The 27,948-nt window shown below is 49.6% G+C and overlaps 1 protein-coding gene across 1 annotated transcript; it reads left to right on the forward strand.

Moving 5' to 3' along the window:
* The first annotated feature begins 311 nt into the window (after positions 1 to 311).
* ACBD3 (acyl-CoA binding domain containing 3) lies at positions 312 to 27,918 on the forward strand. Its single transcript, XM_028531383.2, has 8 exons — positions 312 to 662; positions 10,770 to 10,911; positions 11,539 to 11,679; positions 14,324 to 14,482; positions 16,174 to 16,348; positions 19,937 to 20,123; positions 22,234 to 22,518; positions 25,812 to 27,918. The coding sequence occupies exons 1-8, from the start codon at positions 377 to 379 to the stop codon at positions 26,021 to 26,023; spliced, it is 1,587 nt and encodes a 528-aa protein (XP_028387184.1). The 5' UTR covers positions 312 to 376; the 3' UTR covers positions 26,024 to 27,918.
* The last annotated feature ends 30 nt before the right edge of the window (positions 27,919 to 27,948 follow it).

Genomic DNA, 27,948 nt, shown 5'->3' on the forward strand with positions numbered 1-27,948 from the left:
TGCACAAACACCACGCAGGCATTGCCTGCCGCCGCCCTGCCGGACTCCGAAACCGGGGGGACAGGGCGGTTTGGCGGGGGCTGCCAGGAGGGCGTAGCCTGCATCCCCGGGAGGAACGAGGGCTGAAAGGGATGGAGCGGGTACCCAGGCAGACTGCACGGGACCCTCTTGAGCTGGGGGGCGTGGCGCGTGGCGGAGGAGCCCGCCCGACTGTAGGTGCTGAAGGGGCGGGGCGCCGGGATTCTGCTCCTTTCGCGGAGCGTTGCAGCCTTCTCAGCACCGGAAATTCCGGTGTTGGTAAGTAAAGGTCAGAGGTCAGCAGGAAGTCGATACGTGGCCGCCGCCTGTCCCCGCCGAGGAGGCGCAGGAGCCGGAGATGGCGGCGGTGCTGAACGCTGAGCGACTCGAGGTCTCCGTCGACGGCCTCACGCTGAGCCCGGACCCGGAGGAGCGGCCCGGTGCAGAGGGCGCCCCGCTGCTGCCGCCGCCGCTGCCGCCGCCCTCGCCTCCCGGGGCCGGCCGGGGCCCTGGCGCAGCCGGGAAGCAACCGGAGCCCGGGGAGGCGGCGGCTGGGGGCGCGGCGGAGGAGGCGCGGTGGCTGGAGCAGCGCTGGGGCTTCGGCCTGGAGGAGCTGTACGGCCTGGCGCTGCGCTTCTTCAAAGGTGAGCCTGACCGGCGCCGCCCCTCCCCGCCGCCCCTGCCCGGCCGCGGGAGCCGGGCCCGGGCTGTGGCTCCCAGGGGGACTGGACCAGTCTTACCCTCACCGTACCGGGCCGCGGCCACCGGAGCGGGGCTCCGTCCTTGGGGGTACCCGAAGTTTGTCACTACAAGCTTGGCCACTGGGTCTGGGTCACACCCTTGAGGGGCCTGGAACCTTGGTTTGTCGTCCGAGTCCCGCCTCCCCGAGATTACCGGGGCATTTTAACCGGTTTAGCTTCTAGGGTTTCCGTGAGCCAGGATGGAAGAATGAGCCCTCTCTCTCCCAGAGGATCCCATTCTAGAATTTTTTTTTTAACCGTTGCATTCCTTTTTCTGTTGCCTCTAGCTTTGCACATCACACCGACCGATTTTTATCCTTTCCCCCTAGTGGAAGAGGTCTTCCCATAGGTTCCTACATACCCTTTTCAGCCTGGGGAACCATACACTCGAACAGGGTTTGATCTCCTTGCATTGATGGGGCAGAGCGGAGGAAGTATTAAGCTAACACATCCCCTCCGGCTTGTCAAACTCGAAAGAGAAGGGGTACCCACTATGTCTTAGTAACTTCCAGAAGGTTAAAATTTTACCCTATAAGCAGTGTGCCAAGACTGAATTCCCGGAGTAAGGTTTGAAAGTGTCCTCTGTGCTCCTCGCAGAATTAATTGTAAAGTGCCTTTTGCCTTAGAGCAGGATTGTGGTGTGTGGGTTTAATTGGGTGACTCACTTGGTCAAATGGTGGTCATACCTGTCACATGATCTTGGCAGTGGGAAAGAGTGATGAGGGACCGTTAGTTTGATCCTTAGAGATAGCTAGGTCTCGTGGGCCAGATGGGCAAGGAGAGAGGACAGCAAATGCAGCTTTAAAAGTGGTTGCTAGGTTCCAGAACAGCGTGTTTTTGACACGTTAAGCGGAGGGCTTATCTTTTGGAGTACACATTTTACTAGCGGAAGTTGAGTAGTTAAATGTAGTGACACACGCAAAGGTTGTTTGCTTTTTTTTTTTTTTTTTTTTTTTTCTTCAGAATACTTTGTGCGAACTAATGGCAGTCTCTCTTTTTTAATTTTTCAGAACAGTTGATCATTGCACGTTCATTGCACTTTGTGTTAAAAGCTTACCCTTGAAATATTCATCATCACCGCACAGTGAGCCCAGCCCTGTGTGCCTTCCCTCGCCTGGAAAAGTGGAAACGGCTGAGGGGCTTTGGGCCACTTGACCCTTGAACTCACCGTTTCCTGTAGTGATGAATTCTTGTCACTTAACATAAAATTCTGGTGGCTTCTGCACAATTCTTATAACTACATTTTACTTTAAATTTTTAATCGTAGAACTTACTTTTCCAGATTCAATAAGGTTAAAGTGTATTATACCAGAAGTGTGTAAGAATAGAAAAGAACCAACTTCTAACCCTAGCTTTTGCCACATGACTAACAAAAAAAAAAAAAAGAGGGTGATTTCATTTTCTGAGCCTGTCCTATTTGAAAATAGAAGTTAGTATCTTCTTTGAAAAATTAAAACACTAAATAGCGTGCAGTAGACTCAGCACTGCTTTGGCGTCAGGAAGCCCTGGGTACCGCCTAGACAGTTACCTTTTCTCTTCTAGACTCATTTTCTGCCCATTTATATATGTGGAGCTGGATTAAATGAAATCCGATGGTTCAGATTTATGATTTCATGGTCTAAACCTAATATTTTGCTGAGCGGTAGGACTCCTCAGGGAACCTGTAATTTGAGGGTCTAGTTATCTATCAGTGACCTTAGATGGAAAAGCTAGAGGGATAGGTACTGTTCACTTACTTTCTGAGTTAGGCTTTGAAAGCAATATCCAAGTACTTAAAAGGAGAAATAGCAGAAAGCCACGAAAGGCTACCTTTCTGCATGGATCATTACATAGCTAGTGATGAGGAGGCTGTTGGTACATGAGATGCCTTTGGGGAAGGGGAAGGAAGGAACTAAAAGCAGTAAGAAAATTATGGGAAGTGGAGTGAGTAATGTGTTAATGACTTTTTGTTTTTTAACTTTTAGAGAGAGGGGAAGAGAGGGAGAGAAACATCAATGTGTGAGAGATACATCAATCAGTTGCCTCTCACGGGCTCCGGGACTGGGGACCTGCCCTGCAATCCAGGCATGTTCCCTGACTGGGAATCGAACCAGACAACCTTTTGGTTCCCAGGTTGGCACTCAGTCCATTGAGCCTCACCAGCCAGGGCTGTGGCTGACTGTGTTTTAATGTGTGAATTTTTCCCATGTGATATTTGATATTCTTATCAATACATCATTATTTCATGGTTTTGTACTAGCGTTTCATAAGAATTAGAAATTACATTATACTTTGTCTTCTGCAGTGGAATAAATATGAATCTTGAAAGCATGGATATTTTGCTATTGAAAATAACCTGGGTTGGGAGTCGGGAAGCCTGTTTCTCATTCCGTTCCCGTCAGAGTGCTCGTAGGCCGTTATGTCTGCTACTTGCCCTTTTACTCTTACGAAGGTAAAAGTAAAGTAACAGATGAAAATACAAGTAAATGTAAGTCAGCGTTTCACCACCTAAACTTCAGACGTTATTGAGTTTTATACGTGAAGTTTCGTATTAGGTTACCGCCATGAGTGGACAGTACCTTCCCTTTTGCTGGCCTATAAGGAATTCAGAGGCCAGAGGAGTGAAAGACCTGGTGACAACTGCAGGACACTCTGGAGGATCCAGGGAGCAAATGCCATTCCAGAGGGTGGGGGAGAGGCCCGGAGCCAGGCCCAGGGCCAGGCACGAAGGTCCGGGAAGTGGCAGGTAGGAGGGAGTGGTGTGATGGAGAGGGCTGCAGGTGGAAGCCCTCCGACCCTGGACCCACTGGAGTGCCCTTGTACACGGCCTTTTTGTCAGCACGCAGTGAGGAGCCCTGGAAGGTTTTTAGAGCAAGGAGTAAGGTTGTTCAATTCTCTTAGCGAGAGTGAGCTGGTTTTCTTACCTCTGGGTTAAGTACTAAGTTGGTTGGCTTTATCATAGCCTTCATACTTTTTGGATGCAGTTAACTTGGGGAGTTGTATTTTGGATTTTAGAGTTTGTAGGGTGACTTTTTCCTTCTCTAACACCTTATTACCTCATCTCATTAAGCTGGTAGATGGTCGCATTAACGTGAAATTCCGGAGCAGTAATGGCCACCAGTTATTGAGCAGATGTTCACTAAAAGTCGGGCATACACACACTTTCTTGTTTAGTCCTCCGCACACCCTTCCGTGAGGGTGTTGGCCCGGTTTCTCAGCCAAGGATCGTGCCCCAGGCCACTCAGTTACTATTAGCAAGAGGCAGGGTGGGCTCCAGGTCTGTGTGATTCCAGACGGGCCTCCCCCAACAAGAGGTGATCAGCAGGCAGGGACCCTGGGTTCTGGCGATGGTCTGAGGAAGGTATTTTCAAGTTCCTGCCCTGTAGCCTCACCACATTTTGGAACTTACTTAGTGCACAGGGTCCGGCAGAAGTAAGGCCTGCTTGAGTGAGGTTGGTAGGGTAATGGCATCATAGTTTTAGACTGAACATTTCACCTAAAACGTCACATGGTGTGCTTGAGTGTGATAGTGCTGGGTTACAGGATTACATGCTTCTGCTTTTGTAAGAAAAGATTTTGTAGTAAAAAAAAAAAAAAGATGTTATTTGTGCCAGACCCTGTATTTACTCAAAAACATTAAGAGCTAATGAAAAGATTCATTTTGTTTTTTTATACAAGATCACTTTTTTGAGAACCACTTCAGATATCTCTGGAAAAGTAAAGCGAGAGAGAAGCTTCTGCTCTGAATTCTGCATAACAGTGCTGGCAGGTTTGGAATAGTCATTCTAGGGGTGGGGGGCGGGGCGTTGGCGGGGAAGGGGCGGGAATCCCCGCGGAAGGGCTGAAGTGCGTGCCCATTGGAAACCCCGGAATGTGGAGTCCTGTTCCTGTGGACTCACTAGTGGACCTTGGGGAGGCCTGCACTTCGCTAACCTGATGATTGCTTTTTGCTCTTGCAAAGTGAAAATGGGCGTGCTTTAATTTCATAGGGGATTAAAAAATAGTGATGTTCTGATTGTCTCTCCTTCACTGTAATACTCTCCCTCATATACTGTGTGGTTTGGGGTTCTGTTCAAATAGGAAAGGTAAATGCTTTTTCCCTTTAGTTATCAGTTTCCAAAATAATGAGTGTCTCTAACAGCCTCAAAACGTGACAGTTTTTAAAATGTCATACATACTCATGCTTTAAACATACTTGATTTTTTTTTAGCTCTTAGTATTGATGCTCGCATGGTAGCATCTTTAGAAAGTGGGGCCTCTTCAGATTGGCTCCTGAGTTCCTTTGACAGGACTAGTCCGTGGCCTCCCGTGGCGTCCGCACTGCCTGGTGTGCTGAGCTGCGCCGCGTGCATCCTCACGTGCCCGAGGAGACGTGGTTCCGTTTGGTGGGACGGGACACAAGAGGAGCTCTAACCCGGGTGTTAGGAGCTGGGCGCCCATTGCTGGACTGGTCATTATTTCCAGGCCTTTGCTGTAGATAGATCTGGGGGAGGGGGAGAAGTATTTTGGAGGGTATGATAGGTAGAAGGAAACTAGCTGAATTTGGAGGAACTTCAGTCCCGGACTCAGTTTCTGCAGTGTCTGCTGTTGATTTCACTTGGTTATGTTACTCATAGCAAGGAGGCAAGCACGCCTGGTTGTGCTGGAACGGTTCCATTTCCTTTTGTTTTCCTTACACGTAAACATCTACAAGAACTTTCATAAATGGCCCCGTTAATGGTTTTTCTCTTTACTTCAAAAAGGGACATTTATTCAAAGGGGGAAAAGAGGGGGGGGGGGGAGACAAGATGTCCATCCCCAGGCCCCCTCCCCTCCCCAGCCCACAGGGACTGGCCCCTGGCTGGGGCGAGGTGGCGGGCAGCCCCTCTCACGGAGGGGGTCAGCGGCATTGAGGGGCGTCTCCTCCATGGAGGTGTTGTATGGGGTTTTGGGGTTTCAGGGAGTCCTCTTCTCTTCTGTCTCCATATTAATAGCCACAACCTTAGAGCCAGAGCGTCAGCCTGGCCGACCCCGAGGATGTAGTTTTCCCCTTTGGTGGGAAGGTCGCCGTTGGTGACTAAAGAACCCTGCTGCACATCAGTGCCCCGGCCGGTGGCAGCCAGAGAGGACGACCTCAGTGTCAGTGCGCGAGAAGAGGGCACAGTCCGTGCAGAAGGAACCCGGGACTTGGGTGCACGTGCCCCAGGCGCCTCCCCTAGGCGCCAAAGGAAGGCGAAGGGAATTACACACGACCCTGGGCCCTGAAAAGCTGGGGCATGCCGGATTTCATTCCAAGTTGCTGCTTTCCCCCATTAGTGATTTAAAATACTGGACTGCTGTAATTTTTTCTTTGGTAACATACATAATTAGTGTGTGCTTCCTGGACTTAAGTGGCAGCCTTAGGTGATTTCAAGTTTAATTGTTACCATCGAATATCTATTAAATTTTGAGTTTATTTTTTCCCCTCTTCTTGTCTTCCTCTCTAGACGTAGTGCATGCTCATATAGGAGGGTGCACAAACCTCAGAGACGCCCGTGAGAAAGAAAATCGTAGCTGCCAACAACAGTGCTGCTTCGTAAACATCTGGATTTTTAGTTTGCTAGTTTATATTCAATTTGAGTTGAACTAACATGCGAAGACTGTGTTCAAGGATGTGTTTGTGTGTGTACTTTATGTAAATGATTTTAACATTTGCCCGAGGCCTCCCTTGCATTTACTGCGCACACAGAAAGTGCGCAGAGCACAGTGGACGGCTCGCAGACCTCTCCCAAGGCGAGCGGACTCGGTGGCCGCCCGGCCCTGTTTGCTGTTAGCGGTCACTAAAGTGAGAGCCGCTCCAGCTCAGCGCGGAGGGGTCCAGCTCGGGAGTCGGCAGCACCTAGAGCGCTTTTTCCTAGTCCTGCCGCTCAGTTATTTAAACTCGGCCTTCCTTCACTGGGGGTTGTCAGGGTTCTGAGAAGTTCTATAAACTCGGAGCAGCGTGCAAGGCAGTTGGTATTCTGCAGCTGAAGAGGTGACAGAAATTTGTTAGAGAGCGTGTAGGCTCCATGGGGGTAGAAAGTCAACTTTTATCGAGCACTTTGTCCGTGCAGGGCGGTTTCCAGTGTTTTATGTCCACCTGCACAGTGATGCTGCGTCGTGTTACACTTTTCTTGCAGCTGGTATAAGAGTTCACCAGTAGTGTTTTTTCTCAGCCCGCTATGGGAGAGATGTGGTTTCAATTTTAATATTTCTAAAATGTTAGAATGGATTCTATTCAAACTGTAGTCCCTGTGAGGCAGCAGTGTGGTGAGGGCTGTGGGAGAAAACAGGTCTGATTTTAGCTGCAGGGTGGCCTTACGGTCCTTACGGTCCCTACGGATGGGAGCGTGGTCCCTAGGATGTGGGTGGGGGGGTGGGGGGGAGATGGCCTTGCTCCCTCTGCACAGCTCACACGGCCCCTGGTACGGCTTCAGGCTGCAGCCCCGCCCTGTAGGGCAGACACAGACGGAGCTCACTTGGAAGAGAGCCACGTGTGCACTGGGGGAGTTAGGTCCCTGCCCTCTGTCTCTCGGGCTGCTGTTCAGCCTGTGTCTGCCCTGCAGGTGCTACCAGGACTTTGGGGCCTGTTATTCCCAACCTGCACAGGAGCCCCCCGGGAGAAGGTAGTTTCTCCACTTCGCTGGTAGCAGCCCTGAGGCTCGGGAAGGTGGCATTGCCTGTCCATGTTACGAAGTTAGCACAGAGCCAACTGGGGTTTAGGAGGGGGTTGGGGGGAGGCTGTGGACATGCAGCCCAGGGGGTAGAGAACTCAGGGCACACGTGGTAGGTGTCGTGTGGCTCGGGAGGTCTGATCTGACAGATGCGTTTCCTTTAATGCTGAGGACGAGAAGTGATCCTGTAGATAGCAATGAGAGAGTTGAACTCAAGAGTAAAGGAGTAGAACCCACAGCTCCCTGGTGACGGGGGAACTGCTCTGGGACAGCGAGTTTCCCGTTGCTAGGAAGTGTTCAGGCACAGGTCAGCAGTTCAGGGCGGCACGCTTTGATTCCGTGTGCGTGTCTACTACGGGTTTTGGGGGGGGGCGGCAGCTACTGTGAGGCTTATATAGAACGTCTTATAGTTCTACCAGTTTAAGCTCATAATTTCCACAGCACACAGAAATCCTGTACTTTTGTGTCTCCCTCCCTCACATTTTAGGTTATTAATGTTACAGTTTACATCTTTTTCATATCACATATCCAATGACAAATGACTGGGGCTTTGGTTGTGCAATTCAGTCACCCGTCTTTAACATGTTTTCCAACCCATATATTTTATGGCTTTCGTTTCCTCAGATAAAGGCTGGATGGGACATCAGAATAATTTGTTACATCCTTTACCTCCAGACAAAAGGAGAAAATACGATTTCTCCGTAAACCTACTCTAGCAATTAAGGTGTGAGACTAATAACCTTGTGTATGATTAATTTCAGGTGCAAGGGACTTAATTTTACTTGGCAAGCCTTTGGCAAGGCTTGGTCACTGTGGTTGTAATACTCTATTAGATTATTTATGCTGTCTTATTAGGGCTGTAAAGTTAACTGCTTACACCTTGAATGAGTACAAAATCTATTGTAGAAGCCATTTCTATTTTTAATTGCTTGGGAAAACGTGTTTTGTGTATTGTATTGGCTTTCTGTTGCTCCTGTAACAAATTACCAGAAATTTAGTGGCTTAAAACACCACTGGGTTAAAAAGGGGGGAGGTCAGCAGAGCTGTGTCTCTTCTGGGGGCTCCAGGAAGGAATCAGTTGCCTTGGCTTTTCCAGCTTCCAGCGGCCCCCGCGGGCTTGGCTCACGGCCTCTTGTTCCACCTCTAGAGGTAGCAGGAGGCATAATGTCTTCAGGTCTCCCTCCGACCCTTCTTGCTCTGTTTCCGTTTGTAAGGACCCTTGGCATTGCATTGGGCCCATGTGGGTCATCCAAGGTAAGGTCAGCTGCTTCCTTAACTCCCCTTTTCATGTAATCTAACACTCCCCAGGTTTGGGGTCAGGATGTAGACGTCTTGGAGGGGCTGGTATTATTATGCCTGCCATGCATGTCATAAAATCTTAACTGATTACTGAAATTGAGTGTATTGTGATCTACTCATTTGACCTTTTTACCAAAATGCAGAGCAAAGCAATTTAAAAAGTCAAGTTGCACCATGAAATTTAAAATAAAAAATGGCCATCCCATATATCTGGGGAAAGGAGGGTGGGGGGCACAGCTTACCATTTACTAGGGAAGCCCTCTGTTTCATTTCTGTCCCAGTCCTGCCTTTTCCTCCCAGCCTGGTGTCCTCCCGCCCGGAGCAGCTGGGACTCGTGTTCTCGAGTGCACGCCTAGACCGCCGCTGAAGTCGGGCGAGGTAGCCGTCCGCCTGCTGCGCGGCCAGGCAGAGCGGGGGCGGGGGGTGGAGAACCCGCTTCTCAGATTTTATTTTGTTTATTTTGTCCATTAGATTCCACATGCAAGTGAGATCATATGGTACTTGTCTTTCTCTGACTGGCTTATTTCCCTTAGTATAATACTCTCCAGGTTCATCCATGCTGTCACAAAAGATAGAATTCCCTTCTTTTTTACCACCAGGTAGAATTCCACTGTGTAAACGTACCACAGCTTTCTTATCTATCTACTCATCTACCCATGAGCACTTGCGCTGCTTCCAAATCTTGGGTATTGTAAATAACACTGCAGTGGACATAGGGGTGCACGTATTCTTTTGAATTAGCGTTTTGGGTTCCTTCGGATATAATCCCAGCAGAGGAATTGCTGGGTCATAAGGCAGTTCCACTTTTAATTTTTCGAGATCACTCCATACTGTTTCCCACGGTGGCCGCACCCGTCTGCAGTCCCACCAGCAGTGCACCAGGGTTCCCTCTCTCCACGCCCTCGCCAGCACTTGTTGTTTGTTGATTTATTGATGACAGTTATTCTGACAGGTTTGGGGTGGTGTCCATTGTGGTTTTAATTTGCATTTCTGTGATAATTCAGTGACAAGAGCATCTTTTCATATGTCTACTGGCCATCTGTATGTCCTCTTTGGAGAAGTGTCTATTCAGGTCCTCTGCCCGTTTTTAAATTGGATTGTTTGGGTTTTTTTATGTTTCATACTACATTTGAATGTTGGCAGTTAGGTCTTTACAGGTCCAGCTGACTTCACTCTTAGTTGCCCGTTGGAAACCCGTCAGAGCTAACCGCGACACCAAGGAAGGGCAAGGATCAAATACTGTCACGGATACTGCCTGTTGCCTCCGAAGCAGCAGTGGGCGCCCTGCTCTGCTGACGGGTCAGAGAGGTTTGCGGCTCTGCATCTGGGCGGTGTCTGAGGGCAGGTGTACCCCCAGGCTGTCTGATTCCAAAGCCCCTTCTGCCACGTCCTACTGCCTCAGCGGGATCGATGTGTTTTGCATCTAGCCTTTCAAAGTAAATGTACAGTCATAATTGAAAGGGGTTGATACTAAGCTGCTTTTAAAAGAAAAACTTTTTTGCCTTGGCTGGTGTGGCTCAGTTGGTTGGTACATCCTCCCATAAATCAAAAGGTCGTGGGTTTGGTCCCCATTTGGGGGGTGTGTGAGAAACAGCCGATCAATTTCTCTCTCTCTCTCCCTCTCTCTCCCTCCCTCTCTCTCTCTCTCTCTCCCCCCCTTCACCCCTCCCTCTCCCTCTCCTCCCCCCTAAAATCAATAAGCATGACCTTGGGTGAGGAGTTAAAAAAAAAAAACAACTTTTAAGATGGTTGTTGAACATGCTTTGTATGTGTGCAAGATGTCAGTGTTACACCTGTATGTGTGTGCCTGACTAGTAGCTTGACTACTGAGTTCTCTGTAGTAGCTTTAACATAAATATTGGTACTTGGCTTCCTTGTTTTTTTAATTCAGCATAAAGTCTATTAAAATTTACTATTTGGGAAAAAGTCTCACCATAATGGTGTTTATATTTATCACAGGCGTTTGTGACATGCCTGATAGCAAAACTTCAGGATACAGTGCCGAAAATTATTTATTTTCCCAGTGCTAATTATTTTCTTTGTGTTTTTTGTTTTATTACAGAAAAAGATGGCAAAGCATTTCATCCAACTTATGAAGAAAAACTGAAGCTTGTGGCCCTGCATAAGCAGGTTCTCTTGGGCCCATACAACCCAGACACGTGTCCTGAGGTTGGCTTCTTCGACGTGCTGGGGAATGACAGGAGGTAACCGTGCGCGCTGTGGAGCTAATTTAGCGTGACTACTGTTGAAACTGGGACAACATAAGTTGGTTAAGATGTAAATCACTGGTTTATTAGCTTAGAACCGAAACAAACATTTTTGCTTGCAGCTTCTGGAGTCTTCAGATATTTATCTGTTTTTGGCTGACAGGTGTTACGGCTAAATATTGTGGAAGAAGCTTACTCATTTGGTTATGAACCTAAGACAAGCACAGCTTCATTTGATTTCTCCTCTTAATATTTAAAGCAGCCATCTAGAATACGTAGTGATTGGTTCCCTCATTGGGACACGGAGCTGTGACAGAAAGAACACATTGACTGTTTTTTCCAGTTAAGGCTGAAGTATAAGTGAAACAGAACTTAGATATGCTTCTGCCAGTACAGACATTGTCAGCAGTGCAGTTACAGTGCTGCTCATGGAGTAAGTTTGGACTGTACATGGCATGCCTAATTCAGTAAATCAGTACACGCTTGTTGAAACTTGAGGTTCTGAGCCTTTTGTTTACACTAGAATTATTCTTTATTTTAAGAATGACTGAGAATTGTTCATATTTAAGTCTCATTCTCACTCTGTTAAGAAGAGGGGGTGACTCCTGGTGTTCTTCCTTGCAGGAGAGAGTGGGCAGCCCTGGGGAACATGTCTAAAGAGGACGCCATGGTGGAGTTTGTCAAGCTTCTAACGAGGTGCTGCCATCTCTTCTCAACGTACGTTGCGTCCCACAAAATAGAGAAGGAAGAGCAAGAAAAAAAAAGGTGACGTTTGAGGGCACGAAACCCTGTGTCCTTGTACAGCCCAGTATACTCATGCTTTGCTTTATGGAGTGTTCTCGGTCAGGTGTCCCAGCTCCCCTCAGATCCCCAGTGATGGCAATTGCTCAGACTTCCCAATGCGAGCAGGTATTCGTGAGTTTGGGGAGGGGCTTGCCGCCCCTGTCCAACTGTAGCTTTAAGAGGAACCACCCATCCATTAGGCAGCATTTGTCTCGTGTCATTACACTAAATTTATTTTAAACATTTTATTTATTTATTTTTAGAGAGCAGGGAAGGGAGGAAGAGGAGAGAAACATTGATGTGTGGTTGACTCTCATGCGCCCCCTACTGGGCACCTGGCCCACAACCCAGGCATGTGCTGTGACTGGGAATCGAACCTGCAAACCTTTGGTTTGCAGTCTGGTGCTCAGTCCACTGAGCCACACCAGCCAGGGCTCATTTCACTAAATTTTTGAAGAAGCATCATAAAGTCTACCACCCTCTCCTCCTCATCTTCTGGTCTAACACACCCTTTGTGGCTGTCTCTCTTGAGTTTCTGGAATATTCATACTTTGTATGAATCATGGTTGTCAGCTGTGCTACATGTCAGGCTGTAGGCATGCCATGTAGCCTCTGGCTTCCAGATGGCTTATTCCTTATTTCCAGGGGCAGGGGGTGGGGGTGCTGCTGAGTGCACTGTTTGTGTCTGTGGGATTCTCTGTCGTGGTTGTGAATGTGGCAGAATTATAGTTACCACCGTATTTGTCTAGAGGTTATATTTTCAATAACTTTGAATATTTAAATTTTCTACATAATGAAAATGTTGCTGTAAAACCTATTTTTTCCTAAGATCATGTTACACTTTAGAAACAGTTGGTTCTCCGGTTTCTCCCGTTAACCTGAATGGAAATAATAGGTGAGAAGGGAAAGTGGCCCGGTAGTGCGGGAGCAGCCGGAAGGCCCAGAAAGCAGCACAGCAACCCGACAGTGCGGCGGTCAGGGCCCCTTTAACGGGAGGCGGACTTCTCCGCCACTGTGTTACGGCCGGTCCCGTGTGTGTGGTTACAGCGGGCCGCCGGGTGTAACTGGTTCCTGTTCAGAGGATAGGGAGCAGCGTGATACGTTTTCTTTGTTTTCCTTTTTTTTTTCCAATGAATAAGTTTCAGTAGTTTAGTTTATAACATTTATAAATAAACCTGCTGATTTTTTAGGAAGTAGCTTAGTACATCTTTGAAGCTTGTTTTTGCCCAGAGGAGAAGCTTGCGTTCCTGTAGGAGTGGAGTGGGGTTTCTTTGCTGGAAGACCGGTTTCCGCGCTGCCACCCGCTGTGTGGCGATGCGGGGCCGGTGAGGTATTGCTCTGCACGGTCCTTGCTAAGCAGAAGTTGATGGTTAAGTTACTATTCAGCATTAAAACTGCATTTTTCCTTTTAAAAATATACTTTTTCATGAGATTAAGTCGACATAGAGTTCTTTTAAAGCATTTAAAGACTCGACTTCCTCTCTCCTAAAGCTTAAGCACTGGCTTGTGGAGCAGCTTGCCCTGCGTACCAGCTGTGAAACATTGAAAGTAGGCCATGTTATTACTGTATTTTGTGTCTGGGCTGGAGTTCAGGTGTCGTTAATGACTTAGTAGGAGTTAGGGAGAAGAGAGCGTGACCCAGACAGTGCTCATAGTAGGACCAAGGAATAGCGTCTTTTCTGAGACTCTTCAGAAACCTGCTCTTCCATGCCGCCTTCGGCCTCCCGGTGCTGCGCCCCACCCCGTGTCACGACCGGCACTGGGGACACCAGGAACGGTTCTCCCTGGCAAAGGGGCTGTGGGCTAGCGGAGAGCTGGGCACGGGCTGCACCTTGGTTTCCAAGTGTTTTCTCTTTCTTAAACTAAAAGCTTTACAATCACTTTTAATTTCAGAAATAATACACACATGTGCAGTAGCAATTATTTTCCGTATATGTGGCACATACTTAAAACCTTCCTTCCCACCTTGCCTTTACTCTCACTCCTCTCCCCGTAGAGAATAATTGCCAGATTCAAGGTGTATCTTTATAGACCTTTTTCTGCGTACTTACCTGCTTGTTTTTTTATACAAATACGTTCAGTGTCTTTACACATCAGTGCATTCGTGCTAGCCTTCCTTTATGGCTGCGTGGCATTTCGGGGTGGGCTATTCATTTCCCTCCCAGTTCGCTGGCCGCGTGTGCTCTCCGGCACCACGCTGAGCCCTGAGGATGGAGTGGCGTGAGGTGGGCCGTCTCCGCCCTGGTGTAGCTGTCCTTGCGTGGGTGAGGCGGACGTGCTGCTAAATTGATCGCACAGCTGGAATCGAAGCCACAGCAAGTCGTATGAGGGGAAAGCCGGCGGTGCTGCGAGCACGTGCGAGAGGCGTGGGTGTGTCGTCGCCATGTGCGGAGCAGCTCACCCATGGACACTGGCTCTCTTGCCGTGCAGCAGTGATTGTTGTTGCTGGGATCACGTGGGTTGTGGGGCCGACTCCGTAGGAGGAGTGTATGCACTTCAGGTTTTGATGCTGCTCCATAGTTCTCTGAAAAGGCTGTGTCCATTTTCCCTGTAAAATAAAGTCTGAAGTTATTTTTAAACAGGGTTCTTTGTGTAGGGCTCACTCTCTCTGTCCTGTGCTCTGTAGGAAGGAGGAGGAGGAGCGGAGGCGGCGTGAAGAGGAAGAGCGAGAGCGCCTGCAGAAGGAGGAGGAGAGACGCCGGAGGGAAGAGGAGGAGAGGCTCCGGCGGGAGGAGGAGGAGAGGCGGCGGCTGGAGGAGGAGAGGCTGCGGCTGGAGCAGCAGAAGTAAGCGCGCCGTGTGGCTTACGTGTGCGGGGGGGGGGGGGGGGGGGGCCGCCATGGTGCAGGACTGACTTTTTATCGTGTTGTGCCTTCGAATGATGGTGTGGTTTGTGTGGCTGGCAGAAAGGCCGGCAGCCACTGGCCGTTTACGCCCATGGTGTGTGGCCAAAGAGGCTGCATCCAGAGCATCGTTTGGTCACAGAAGCAGGAGCGAACTCACTGGAAGGGTGTTGGATGTGCTCCCCAACCCAGGGACTGGGACAGGAGCAGAGCATGTCGCCTGCTCCCCGTCTCGGGGTCCACATGACCTCCTGTCTTTGCCTCTCAGCCTATGCCTCTGTTTAGCCTTCCTGGTCTCTGCACGCTGTCCGATTCGGCCCACACAGGCTAGGCTAGGCCAGCCCAGCCCGGATGTAGGAGTTTTTTGTTGTCATTCACCTGCCAGACGGGTTGGCCTCTGAGAGACCCAGTTTCCAGTTCCCAGGACAGGGAGTCTGGGTGGGGTCGCCTGCGTTGGGTGTCCTCCAGTGGAGGACTTGGGAGCTGAAACCAACGCTGTGAGGGCTGCTAGAGCGGCTGTCTCGGGGCTCCTGCTTCCTCCAGGGGGCGCTCTGGGCCCAGGAGGAAGGGACCGATACTCATGAAACACGGTGGGAAGAAGGCCAGGGGCTCTCGGGGCGGCAGGGCACGTGGGTTGAACCGGAGCACGCAGATTTCTCCTCGTTGTTTCTGAGTCGTTCTCAGGAAAGCTTCAGCCCCACCCGGGGCCTCATCCTCCTCGGGAGAGAAGCCGGGAACACGGCTCTGGGGGGGGGGGGCGGGGGGCAGTGCCCCGTCTGTTTGGAGTGGGTGAGGCTTCCTTTTGTCGTCCTCCTGTCAGCAGATGGCTCGGAGGTCTCTGTTCAGTTGCTCGTGTGTCTCAGGCACGTGGTGGTTCCTCTGTGACAAAGAGTGAGGGAGTCGTGGTGGTTCACGGGAGTTAGAGCCTTTGAACGCAGTGTGCGCAGGTGCGGTTTTCAGCGTGCCGTTCTGAGGCAGGCCTAAAACCGAGTGCTGGGAGCCCTGGCATCCTCACCAGCTTTATCGATTCTTACCAGGCCGCCTCCGCTTGTAGCATCTTTAAGCCAGTCGTCCGCCTCTTGCTGCTTGTCACGTGTGGAGGCAGAGAAGCCCCGGCCAGCAGCCGAGTGCCACAGGGCCAGCCCCTCCTCTGCTGCGTCCTGGTTCGGGCGGGCAGGCTGGAGCCGGTCTGCCTAGCTGCAGTGCTGGCCCCGGCGTGCGTCCACGGGCAGGGTGTCTCTGGCAAGTGACCGCACCCCCATGTCGTCCCTGTGCGGCCTGCCTCCGAGGGCGGCCGGAGAGTGGGCGGGGCAGGGACAGCGCAGCGCCTCCAGCACTGCCAGCACATCGCCAGGTCACGGACAGGCTCGCCGTTGTGACAGCGACGGTGGCCACGATGGCGGTGTGCTCATCATTCCCTCTCTCCAGCCCGTTTTCCTTGGAAACCCTGGGTGAAGTATTAGGGGCTGAGTTTCTTTCCTTAAATCTTCTGGGCCTGGGCACATGCTGATCAGCGTACATTACTAGCCTGGTCATTTCCAAGAGTCACACATTAGAAAAGTAAGTAGCGAGAACACTTTATTCCATCACGACCAGTCCACTGCAGTCAGACGGGTGCGTGTGCTTGTTTCCAGGCAGCAGATAATGGCAGCCCTGAACTCGCAGACGGCCGTGCAGTTCCAGCAGTACGCAGCCCAGCAGTACCCGGGGAACTACGAGCAGCAGCAGATCCTCATCCGCCAGCTGCAGGAGCAGCACTACCAGCAGTACATGCAGCAGCTGTACCAGGTCCAGCTCGCACAGCAGCAGGTACAGCGGACAGCCCAGCGCCCGGCCTGGGGAGGATTCAGTTTCCTCGGAACCCAGGTTCTTTTTTAACAGTTGCTAATGAATTTTGCATTAGCCTCTCAGGTGTAGAATAACTTTTAGGTGACCTTTATTAAGGGAAACTTCAGTGTCATGCTGACAATTATGAAAGAAAATGTGTGCTCCTAAAGTGACAGATGATGTGGCCGCTGTTAACATTGTCCCAGGCATGTTTGGGAGTTGTGTGAACTGAGTGTCACTCCAGTGAGCCTGAAGTCGATTCTGATAGTGGTCCTGGCACCAGGAGGACTCGGGTCACTAGCGTGAGCGAGTTCAGGGACGTCCTTCAGGCAGGGCACTGTCACAGGCCCAGACAGCTTCCACTGGGAGGGCCCCGCCCCCTACAGCCGTCAGCCGGCTCTGCAGCTCCGGGTCGGGTCCACCTTGACCTTCGCATGAAGTGCAGGAGCTGGACGGCGCTGCCTCACAACACACCGGTGGTCTCCCTCCAGAGCCCTCCCCCAGCCGTGTCTGCTGCGGGTGAGCAGGCAGATCGGGGGACCCCGGACTCCGTCCCGCCTTGGCTGTTATCCAGTCTGAGCTCAGACGAGTTCCCGACGGCTCTGATTTTTCTGCCTTTTCTCCCAGTCGGTTAGAAGGATGTGACATCCTGGGTCGTGTCCTGTTGTCCCCACAGGACCATCAGAGGGATAAAATGAGAACTAGCTACTCTGTGAAAGTGTTTCCTACCTTTGGAAGGTAACTCCTTTTTCCATCTTTTGTACATCTTGCAGAGGCATGAAATGCCTCTTTAAACTTAATCTGGTCGTGTTTTACTAAAGTAATTTTGATTTATAAAGCATTTAACACCTGTCAGAAAGCCTGAGTGAAGAAAAGAGTTACCTTACTGTTAGTTGCTCAGCATTTCTTGTTAAATGAAGTAATCTTTGTTGTTTTGCCTAGCTCTTTAAATTCCTTGAAAATTAATATTCTCTTTTGTTTTCATTTTTTAAAAGATTTTATTTATGTTTTAGAGAGGGGAGAAGGGAAGGAGAAAGAGAGGGAGAGAAATATCAGTGTGTGGTTGCCCCTCACATGCCCCCAACTGGGAACCTGGCCTACAACCCAGGCATGTGCCCTGACTGGGAATCGAACTGGCAACCCTTTGGTTCACAGGCTCACACTCAGTCCACTGAGCTACACCAGCCAGGGCTGAAAATTAATATCCTTACTTCAGATACCTTTTCCTCTGAGTATTTTACATTAGTGAGCCGTTAAAGAGCATGAGAAGAGGAAAAGGACGTCAGCCCAGAGCTTATTCAGGGCAGTGGGGTGGTTTTGAGGGATTCCTTTCTGTACTCCAAGGCCTGTTTCTACGTTAGCGTCATCACTCCCTTTACTCTGCTGCTCTGATGGGCATTGAGATGATTTTTTTTAATGAGATAGTTCCCACACATCCCCGTTTATTGGTTGCCATCACTTAATGAAAGAAAAGTCAGTCGAGGAGGGCAGCCCTGAGAAGCTCTGAGACGGAACCGGGAGGCTGTGGTTTAGATCGCATTGCTCAGCCTCGGTCTGTCCGATCCATCGGTTGTCTCTGGAAGGAGAGCGGGAAAGGGGCTGGAAAGAGAACAAAAGGAACTTCAGCCCCATAAAGTATTGATTTTTATATGAATGCTGAGCGAAATGACACAATGCGAACATCTCATTAACTTGGGGACATAGTTACATAGGTGTTTGTTACACTGCTCCTCGTACCTTTCTGTGCTTTTAAAAACTTCCCGAAGTATAAAAGAAAGGTGGTATGTGTAAATAATTACACTCTATATATTATGTGTAATCAGTGCACACCCCCGGGCAGTGGGTCCCAGGGAAAGGAGGCTCTGCCAGAGCTCCCAGAAAGGCTGGTCCGGGAGGGGCCACCTGACAGGCGACTCATCACCAACAGAGATGCTCGTTCTGCTTCCCGTCATTTCCCGTCGTGCAGGAGTGTCCCCAGTGTGCTGACTTGTTTGGGTTGTGTGCACTGTTTCTGGAAGGTGGTACTCTTTCTAGAAAGCTCACATGAAAATGACTGAGAATCTAGGCCTTGGAAAAAGGTATTTAAAATCTTCGTGTGCTACTAGCCTGCCCTGGCAGCAGAGCGCCGTGTTGCTGTTAACGTAATTGGTTTGTGAGTGGTAAGTTAAGTGAAGGGTGTGTACAGATATGCCACAATATGTCATTATCCCTAAACCATGAGATTACAAAGGCGTTTTCCATATGTACATATTTTTTACTGTTGTAAACATAGGCTCGCTTATATTTAAAGAGCCGTACTTGAATGCCCAACTACATAGCAGCCGTAGAGTGGGTAAATGAATTTTGTGCGTTCACAATGGAATATTCTGCAGCAAGGCAATCAAACAAAATGCAGTTTGTAATCCTGTAGGTGAAACTTCACAAAAATAATGTTGAGTAAAAGGAGACAGACACAAAAAAAGCATATATTATATAATTCCATCTGTATGCAGTTCAAAGATAGGCAAGGATGCCTGTAGCGTTACAAGTCAGAATAGTTGTTTCTCGGAGGCGGGGGCGAGGGGGGGGTGTGGAAAGGGACGCCAGGGACAGCTCATGTCTTGATCTGCATGTTGGTTGTTGCATGGGTATGTTTTATTTATGGAAAATAATCAAGCTGTACGTTTAGGATTTGTATACTTTTCTATATGTATAATTCAACTTAAAGTTCCCCTCAAAGTTGCTGAAGGTATTAGGGTTATTTCAGTATTTCTAGTAGTAATCATATCTATTATCATCTTTGAGATAAGAGAGGAATATCTCAAAATAATTGCCCTTTGGGATTAAGATGTTTTTACTCCCATTTTGACTTCATGAATATACATAATTATAATTATGTAAACACTGATGAACTTTTATTGAGAAGGTATTTTGACCTCAAGATCCATTTTATAACCCTATTTAATTCTGATGTCAGTATTTTTAATATGATTAACAGTTTTCAATTTGATTGTGGTAAGAATTTTTCTGTTTGTAGTTTACAGTGAAGATTTAATTTATTGATTCTTTTTGTCCATATTGGAATGATTGTCCATATTTGATTTATGGGTTACTTTGGGGGCCCATGTCAGATTTTCCAATTACAGCTTTTACCTTGGTGAATTTTCTTCTGTGACCATTGATTTTTACCAAGTTTCATTCTCCTGATTCAAATTTTATACACCTGAATTTTATCAAGATTTTCTCTGAATTTTAGGAACAAATGTTACTGGGTTCAGTTTTTGCCCTTAATAATTTTATTTTGAGTCGATTGTTTCTACCTACTTAATTTTTCTGAGTTTTTCTAGTGATCCCCAGATAACAAAAATGTGATTCTCAGTTTTTCATCCCTGTTGATTTTTTGTCACTTTTAGCTGTGGGTTCTGTTACTCTCCGTTGTGGATAGGATAAGAACCGATGAAGTGTACTAGTCATTTCTCGTAGCAGAAGGCTCGGGTGGGGTGGAAACATGCGTCAGAACGCAGTGCCGGGCAGATGTCTCGTGCGCTAGCCCTCCCGCTCAGCGTGTCTGCACTTCTTCTCGACTTGCAGGCAGCGTTGCAGAAGCAACAGGAAGTAGCAGTGGCTGGGGCTGCTTTGCCGACGTCGTCGAAAGCGAACGCCACTGCACCGAGCGATGTGATGCCGGTTAACGGACAGGCCCGCCCGCACACGGACAGCCCCGACAAGGAGCCGGAGCCCGAAGCTGCAGAGGAAGCCCTGGAGAACGGACCAAAAGGTACGGCGTCCCCATGGCGCGGTTCAGACTCCACGAAGGCGGGGGTCAGGGGGTCAGGCTAACTACCTCTGAGAGCAGTTACAGCTTTTCGAGGGCCGGATGCGTTTCCACTCTCTACGGCCTGAATCTGATGCTTCTGGCACCCGTTGGAATAGTGCAGGAGAACGAATCAGATGTCCGCCGGACACCTAGGGCTGTCTCGTTGTAGATATTGGTTTTATCTGTTGCTGTGCGACAGATCGCACCCAAATTTTGCAGCTTAAAGTAATAACGAACTTTTGCCTCCTGCACTTTCTGTGGGTCAGAATTCAGGAACAGCTTAGCCGAGTGCTGGTGGCCCTGGTCCCTTACGCAGTTGAGCTTGCGTTTGAGGTGTTGGCTGGGACTGCAGTCACACGAAGGCTTGACTAGGACTAGAGGCTCTGCTTCCAGAGGGTTTCCTCGGCTGACCAGCAGGTGGGGGTTGGCTGTTGGCAGGAGGTCTCGGTTCCTTGCCTGGAGAAGCCTCTCTGTAGAGCTGCTTGAGTGTCCTCACCATAGTGGCTGGCTCCCCTCCAAGCACAGGATCTAAATGTGAATGAAGCTGCCCTGGCTGGTGTGGCTCAGTGGATTGAGTATCAGCCTGCGAACCAAAGGGTCAGCAGTTCGATTCCCAGTCAGAGCACATGCCTGGGTTGCGGGCCAGGTTCCCAGTGAGGGATGCACGAGAGGCAACCACACATTGATATTTCTGCCCTCTCTTTTGTCCCTCCCTTCCCCTCTCTCTGAAAATAAATAAATAAAGTCTTTTTTTTTTTTAAAGAAGTGGACAAAGCTGAAGCGGCTTTGTTCTTTTATGCGCTGACTTTGGAAGCGCACATCAACATTGCTGCTGCATTCTACGGGTCACACACGCCAGCCTTAACACATTTTAGGTGGTGACTTCGCAAGTTCATGAACACCCAGAGGCAGGGATTCCTGGGGGCCGTCTTGGAGGCTGGCTGCCACACACTGCAGTGAGTTTTCTGAGACTAAAGTGCCGTGTTACCCAGGGAGATGGCTTAGCGTTTCCAGAGGTCTACTGGATTCTGATGGGCAGCTGATCCATTCACTCAACGACTAGTTGGAGATGTTCTGTGCGCTCACAGCCGGGTGGTGAGACGGAGTAACACACACACACACGTAAATGGTGGTCCTGGCGAGGGAGTCCTGTGGTAGGGAGAAAGGTGTGATGTCGGGGGTGTGACCTGGTCAGAGAGGTCTGTCACCGGAGGCTGTCCTGGGGAGGGGTCACCTGAACTGAGAATCTGAGGCAAGAGTAAGTGTCAGCTCAGGAAGAGGGAAGAGCAGAGCATTCCAGGGACAGCGATGGGGTGGGGGTTTCAGATCCTTGTCTTTTTAGAACAAGTAACAGAGAGTAGTTTCAGAAAAGACCTTGAAATGCCTTGACTTACACTCCCCCCTCCTTTTTCCTATTAACACTTTGTGAATATTTTCAAATGAACCTTTGCCCAAAGCTCTGTGACTGACTCTGGAAAACCCACGGAGTGGTCTGTGCACGTGGACGCTGCTCAGTAACCAGACTTTCCCCCCCTTGCCGAGTCCCCAGCAGTTCCGTCCTGCCCGAGCTGTTCTGTCTCTCCCAGTTCCCTCCGAACAGCTGCTGGGACTGGGGGGCACGGGGAGGTCGAGGCTTCCTTCCAGCAGAGACCGAAGTCGGAGCCAGCTTTCTTTGTCCACAGTGAAAAGTGAATTTCTTTCTGAGTCTGGGTCTTTCTACCTTGTTGCAGATAGGATAAAGACTGGCAAGGCTCCAGTGAGGAGGTGCCCAGGGCCATTCTTAGATCCCCACATGTAATTAGAATGTTAAGAAAAACCACTTCTAAGATTCTGGACCACTTGTCTGACTTGAAGCGGCATGGTGACCTCCGAATACCCGTGACGTTGTTCAGTGTGGTGACTTCGGGGAGACATCCCTGGGCAGGCCTTCCATGTCCCTCCAAGTCCACGATCTGGGGAAGACTGTGGTGAACTTGGTGCCCAGGTTCAGCTGGGCAGGTGGTTCTCTGCAGGTATTGCTGCCCACGGGTGAGGCTCATCCTCCAGCTTTTGTCATTCCTGTTGTCTTTAGAATCTCTTCCGGTAGTAGCAGCTCCGTCCATGTGGACGCGGCCCCAGATCAAAGACTTTAAAGAGAAGATTCGGCAGGACGCGGACTCCGTGATTACGGTGGGCCGAGGAGAAGTGGTCACTGTCCGAGTTCCCACCCACGAAGAAGGGTCCTACCTCTTCTGGGAGTTCGCCACAGACAGCTATGACATTGGGTTCGGGGTGTATTTTGAATGGACAGACTCCCCCAACACTGCCGTCAGCGTGCACGTCAGCGAGTCCAGCGACGACGAGGAGGAGGAGGAAGGTAGGGCCGTCGTCTGCGCTCGGTCGCTGCTGGGCTGTGCGTCGGCAAAAACGGCAGCTGTCGGAGGGCGGCCAGCCGGGTGCTTCCTGCGGGCGCGTCACCGGCAGGGGTCACACCGGTCGTTAGCGGGACCTCAGGCTGGAAGGGCTGTGAGGGAGACCAGCCTCTGCGTGGGACTGGTGCCTGAACGTGAACTTCTCGAATGCCAGGGTCTTTGTAGCCATTTATTTTCTGCTTTCTGAATATTTTACCTCCAGCCCTGTGTGTGTGAAAAGCTAAGTGTGCAAGGTCATTTTGACAGATTTCAAAGGAGACAGTAAGAAATTCTGCCAACTTTGGAATTTATTTAAATTTTACTCTGGTGTTAACTTTTTAGGTCATTATTCTAAAATTTTTAAATGTAAATACAGAAACTCACCAGAACATCCTACCTAAAGGAATTTTTTGTCACTTGTTCCTCCCTGTTTTACTAAAATGAAATTTTTTATTTTCTCTTAGTAGACAAAATTGTTTCCAGGGAGAGTCCAGACTATCTTGGCCTAGGAAGTAGGTTATAAAATGTATAGCTTCATGTACTGAGAAGCTGGTCTCCTTCACACTGCTAGCTAGAGAGCTGGTCCCGGGACTTGGAGCCACTGTGCCCTGGAGGCGCCTGATCATCTGTGGCCCCGGTTGCGAGTAGCCGGGGAGGATAGCCTGGCTGGGAGGAGGGGTGGACACGCTCTTGGCTCTGGGCACGCGCTCTCAGGCACCTGGTGAACAGCCTGCTTGCTCCTGCAGATGGTTGGGCGGGGACATTAGCTGGATTTAAAGTGGGAGGGAGTCGTCGGAGGTGTGTGGAGGGAGGCTAACTGCCAGCTGTGGAGATACGCGGTGGAGATACATGGTGCGGTCGCATGAGCACACCATGCTGCCGCCGGGGCCCTGCACGGACACCCGGGCCACTGTCGTCTAGGAGCTCGTTGTCTTACATGGTGTCTTGTTTCCAGCGGCCTTTATTTCTGAGTACCAGCAGCAAGGTAAAGCCTTGTCCGCACATACTACTGACCGAACCAGGGGGGTAAAACACCAGCGTGAAAAAACAAAAGAGGTGAAAGAGAGACCCCAGCCGAGCAGGGGCCCCTCCGTGCCATCAGGACCAGGGACTGAGCCGGGCTGGCCTTTCTCGTGCATCACGGGGCTCGTTGAAACCAGACTGTTCACCGGTGTCTGGAAGGGAGTGTGTGTGTGCAAGCACAATTAATTGTGTTTGCAGAGAGCTTTGTGAATCACAGAAGAAGTCTCTCTTCGGAAGTAGGCAGTGTGTTTTTCCTGGCTTGCCTGCTGGAGATCCTCGAAAAGGAGGTTGCTTCCTAGCCTGAGCCCTTAGCTGTTACCGTTTCTGGGTTGTTGCTGTCGGAAGGAGCCTTGGTAGAAGGGGCTGGGGTCCAGGACTGGCCTAGAGGGGAGAGCCCTGCCCTCCAGAACCCGTAACGCCCCCCAGATGGAAGATGGCTTGTCTGTCCTTGTGCTGTTTCGAACCTAAAGACAACTTGCAGCCAAAACTAACGCATTAAAATCTCCTTTAACAGCAACCACAATGAGCATGTATTGCCCCTGAGAACCGTGTGCTAGGAGCGAGCACAACTTTCTCTCGATGGGAGATGCCGCTCACAGACTGTGTTGGTCCGTGCATTGGCCTCATCGAGGCCACGGGCCACCACGTCATGTCCACGTTGTGCGTTTTGTGGGGATCCTTTCAGCTCGGGCAGATGGGAGAGGAGTCCCGTGTTTCTGTGTGCTGCTGTGGTTGTTTCCCATGAGGTCCTGAAAGACCGGGGTTCGTTTTCTCTGAAGGAGTGTGGATGGGTGGTACCCCATCCTCCTCCTGTCATTCTCCCCTTTTCTGTCTTGCTTCCAGGTTCTGAGTCTTTGCTTACATTGATGAACGAAGCACTGTTCACCTATCCTAGTAACCTTGAGTTTTACAGATTTTGAACGAAAATTGGATCTCGAATTAATGGAGCAGTAACCAGTTGGGTGGATACCCTCGTAGGCAGCAGTGTGCATTTTGAATGGCTCCGTGTGTGTCACTTGTGAAGGAAGGGCATGAGATTTCCAGTGTTGCTGCGATCAGGCGGAGCTGATCTGGGCCTGTTTATAAGTGTCGTCTACTTTTTTAAACAAACTTTTTATTCTAGAATAGTTGCAGGCTTATAAGAAAAGTTGCCAAGAAAATACATGGAGTTCCCGCGTGACACCCACCCTCTCCTCCCCTGCACCGTTTCCCCTGTTGTCACTGGCGTATGTCATACTGTGGTCCGTGCGTCGTAACTGATGAGCCGGTGACACAGCGTTATTTGTAGTTTCTGCCTGGTGCTCCAGGGTCCCATCCAGGGTGCACACTATAGGTAGTTCATTATCGCAGCACCCTGAGCTCCCCTAGACTCTGGGAGCCGGGCAGACCTCCCTCGCGTGAACCCCTGGCGGCGGCCGTAGACGAGCATCACCACAGCCGCCTCGGGCACCGGCTCACCTGCCTGTTATAAACCCGGAGGCCTTTTGTCGTCTGTGCTGAGCATTCCCTCGGCCTGTTTCCCTGGGGGCTGTTTCTGTGTAGTATCTTCTCATTCCTGTAGGTTTCAGAGGTGTTTCCCCCAGCCTCATATCATCACGGTTCAGAAAACTGTTCACTGGGGCAGACCTGGAATCAGAGCTCGTATTTTTGTCACTCGGCTCGTCCCTAGGCTACACAGACCCAGTGAAAATGATTGAAATTTTAGAGTGTCTCTGAATGCCTACCTCTCGTGTGGTTTTCTCATTTTACTTCTTATACTTAAGCTGGGTAGAAAATAGCAGTCCTTGCAGGTTCCCTTGCACCCTGAAACTGAGGACTTCCAGACTGGCGAGCATGGGGAGCGGGGTTTCTGAGGTCTTGCTCACGTGAGCGAGAGTCTTCCTTCGGGAGGAGCTGGGAACCGAATGGACGTGGGAGGAGAGAGTGGGCTCAGCAATCAGAGCAGTGGTCAGGGTGCGGGTGGGGGATGGGGCTGCCGCCGCTTCCACCACCAGACGTTCACCCCTGGGCTCCCAGGGCCCCGGCAGTGCTGGGTACTAGGTACATAGCAGTGGCTCTCAGGTGTGCGAGTGAGTGAGCCAGCGGCCCAGCCCGTGTACACTTGAAAGCAGTAAGTCGTAGAACGGATCGAGTGAATTTCTAATGAGGTTTCTGAAAGAAAGGATGGACATTCAGTGCTCGGTGCCGTGTGGTTTTCCCAGATCTGTTCCTGACTTGTCTCTGCTCTTTCTCGCAGAAAACGTCAGTAGTGAAGAGAAAGCCAAAAAGAACGCCAGCAAGCCTCTGCTGGATGAGATCGTGCCTGTGTACCGGCGGGACTGTCACGAAGAAGTGTACGCGGGCAGCCACCAATATCCAGGGAGAGGGGTCTATCTCCTCAAGTTTGACAACTCCTACTCTTTGTGGAGGTCAAAATCAGTCTACTACAGAGTCTATTACACTAGATAAAGATGTTACTGCAGTCTGGCGTCTCGGGTTGGGCAGAAGACGGCATTTAATCTGGAAGTTTCTTTTGACTTTGGTGGAGCATGGCGGTCAGTGTGTACCTGCTGGTTGTGGTCTGATAGTTTGTGAACTCTCGTTGGGAACCAGGCTTTCCTTGAGACTCTTGAGCATTAATCCTTTGGGGTTAAAGGGATTCCTCAGACTCATCCAGTCCTGGGTGCTGACCGGCAGAGTCACTAGTGGACACTGAAGCAAAATGAGCTACATGTCAAATCTTTCAAGTCTCCAAAATAAACATCCCAAGGTCGGCCCCAGCTGGCTAGTGGTTAGTCCGTGGCTCCCTGCTTGCTGTGTTTAGGAGAGCTCACAGTTCCAGGGCCCTATCTCGTTTGAAAACCCGATGTTACAGTCCACATGAGGTGCAGCTGACCCTGAAGATCCCCATTTTTTTAAACTCAAAAACTTGAAACCTCATGGATTATCATAGGGGGGAAAAATTGCCTCGATTTAATCTGGTCGTGAATGACCCAGATTGTTTTTTGCTTTGGGTTACAGCTATTTAGTTCAGAGTTATGTTACAGAGAGTTATTTCCTGAGATCATCCTAAAACAGAACGTCCAAACCGGGCCGAAGTGTCGCTGTGCGTGGAACACCACAGACACCGTGGAAGCAAGCCTCCACGAGCCCGCGGTCCTTTTCTCTCCATCTGGTGTTGATGCCACCGCTAGCAAAGCAAAATCCACTCACTTGTGTCTCGATTTGGCTTCACGGAGCATCTCAAATTGAAAGTGTTTTCTACACAAGCATATAGTTAGGGATTTTGTAAACTCAAATTGCCACCTACTGGATAAAAGTATACAAAACCATCTAAATAGAACTCAGTGTGTGAAGAGTAACATCGCACTAATACGGCAATCACTGCCAGAGAAGGTCCATTTTTGATGTTACCCCTTAGACACCGGCCCTGCACGGTTCCCGTCCGGAATTGCTTCCTGGAGAGGATCGGGAGTGCGCATGCCCATGCTTAAATTTTTTATAGCTTTAATCTGTATTAAGTCTTTATCGAGGGGAGGAGGTACACTTTTGTTTTCTTTACTGAAAACAGATAATGGGTTAATTAATTGCCTCAAACACGTATAAGTGATTGACTAGCCTAGAGATTCTTGTTTTCAGAAGGGAGCGTAGTCCAGATAGAACACAGATGACAAAGATGGCAATACACACGTATGTCGTTACTCTATGTTGTTACTGAAATACTTCGATTTTCCAAGTTTCCAATCATCACTTCTCGTAGGAGGGTTTTCACTGATTAGCTGCAGTCTCTACAGTTCACTGCTTCAGGAAGGGGCTGTTCGTTTTGCGTGCTGCGTTTCTGTTTTTTAATACCTGGTTTTGTACATGCCTAACCGTTCTCTCTCGTTTAGAAACTGGATTGTTTTTCCTAAGAAGTGCTTAATCTGTGTTTTGTTTTGTTTTTTTAATTTTGGTTCCGTAGTCTCAGCTCACGGGTGTCCGCACTGTTACAGCGGAGCACTGTCGGGCTGTCCCTCGGTGAAACCACGGGGCTCGGCACCTCCTGGCTTTTTTTTTTTTAAATACTGTATTTAAAATGTAAAATAAACTTTTAAAAAGCAGGCACTAATATATATTTCTCCCAGCCTTTGATTACAGACCTATCCTTGCACATGTTAAGATGAATTACCTTCTAAAAATACCCTTGTTTTTGGGAGCGGTGTTCGTCACGTCACGTGGCAGTGGTTCCTGTCGCGCGGCCACGTCAGAATGTTCCGGGTTCAAACTTTCATGCTGCCTTTGGCTGTTGACTAGCACAGTTCAAACTCGATTTCAAAAGGATCTTGAAGATAATATATTTAATCAATTAAAATGTTGATCTGTAACTTGTTGATGTTTCATTAATACAGTTCCTC

Source organism: Phyllostomus discolor, chromosome 15, assembly GCF_004126475.2.
Source record: "Phyllostomus discolor isolate MPI-MPIP mPhyDis1 chromosome 15, mPhyDis1.pri.v3, whole genome shotgun sequence".
NCBI lineage: Eukaryota > Metazoa > Chordata > Mammalia > Chiroptera > Phyllostomidae > Phyllostomus > Phyllostomus discolor.

Coding starts and splice junctions, on each gene's coding strand:
- ACBD3 (XM_028531383.2), top strand. CDS start 377: ATGGCGGCGGTGCTGAACGCTGAGCGACTCGAGGTCTCCGTCGACGGC. Junction 663..10,769: donor GGCGCTGCGCTTCTTCAAAG/GTGAGCCTGACC, acceptor GTTTTATTACAG/AAAAAGATGGCAAAGCATTT. Junction 11,680..14,323: donor GAAGAGCAAGAAAAAAAAAG/GTGACGTTTGAG, acceptor TGTGCTCTGTAG/GAAGGAGGAGGAGGAGCGGA.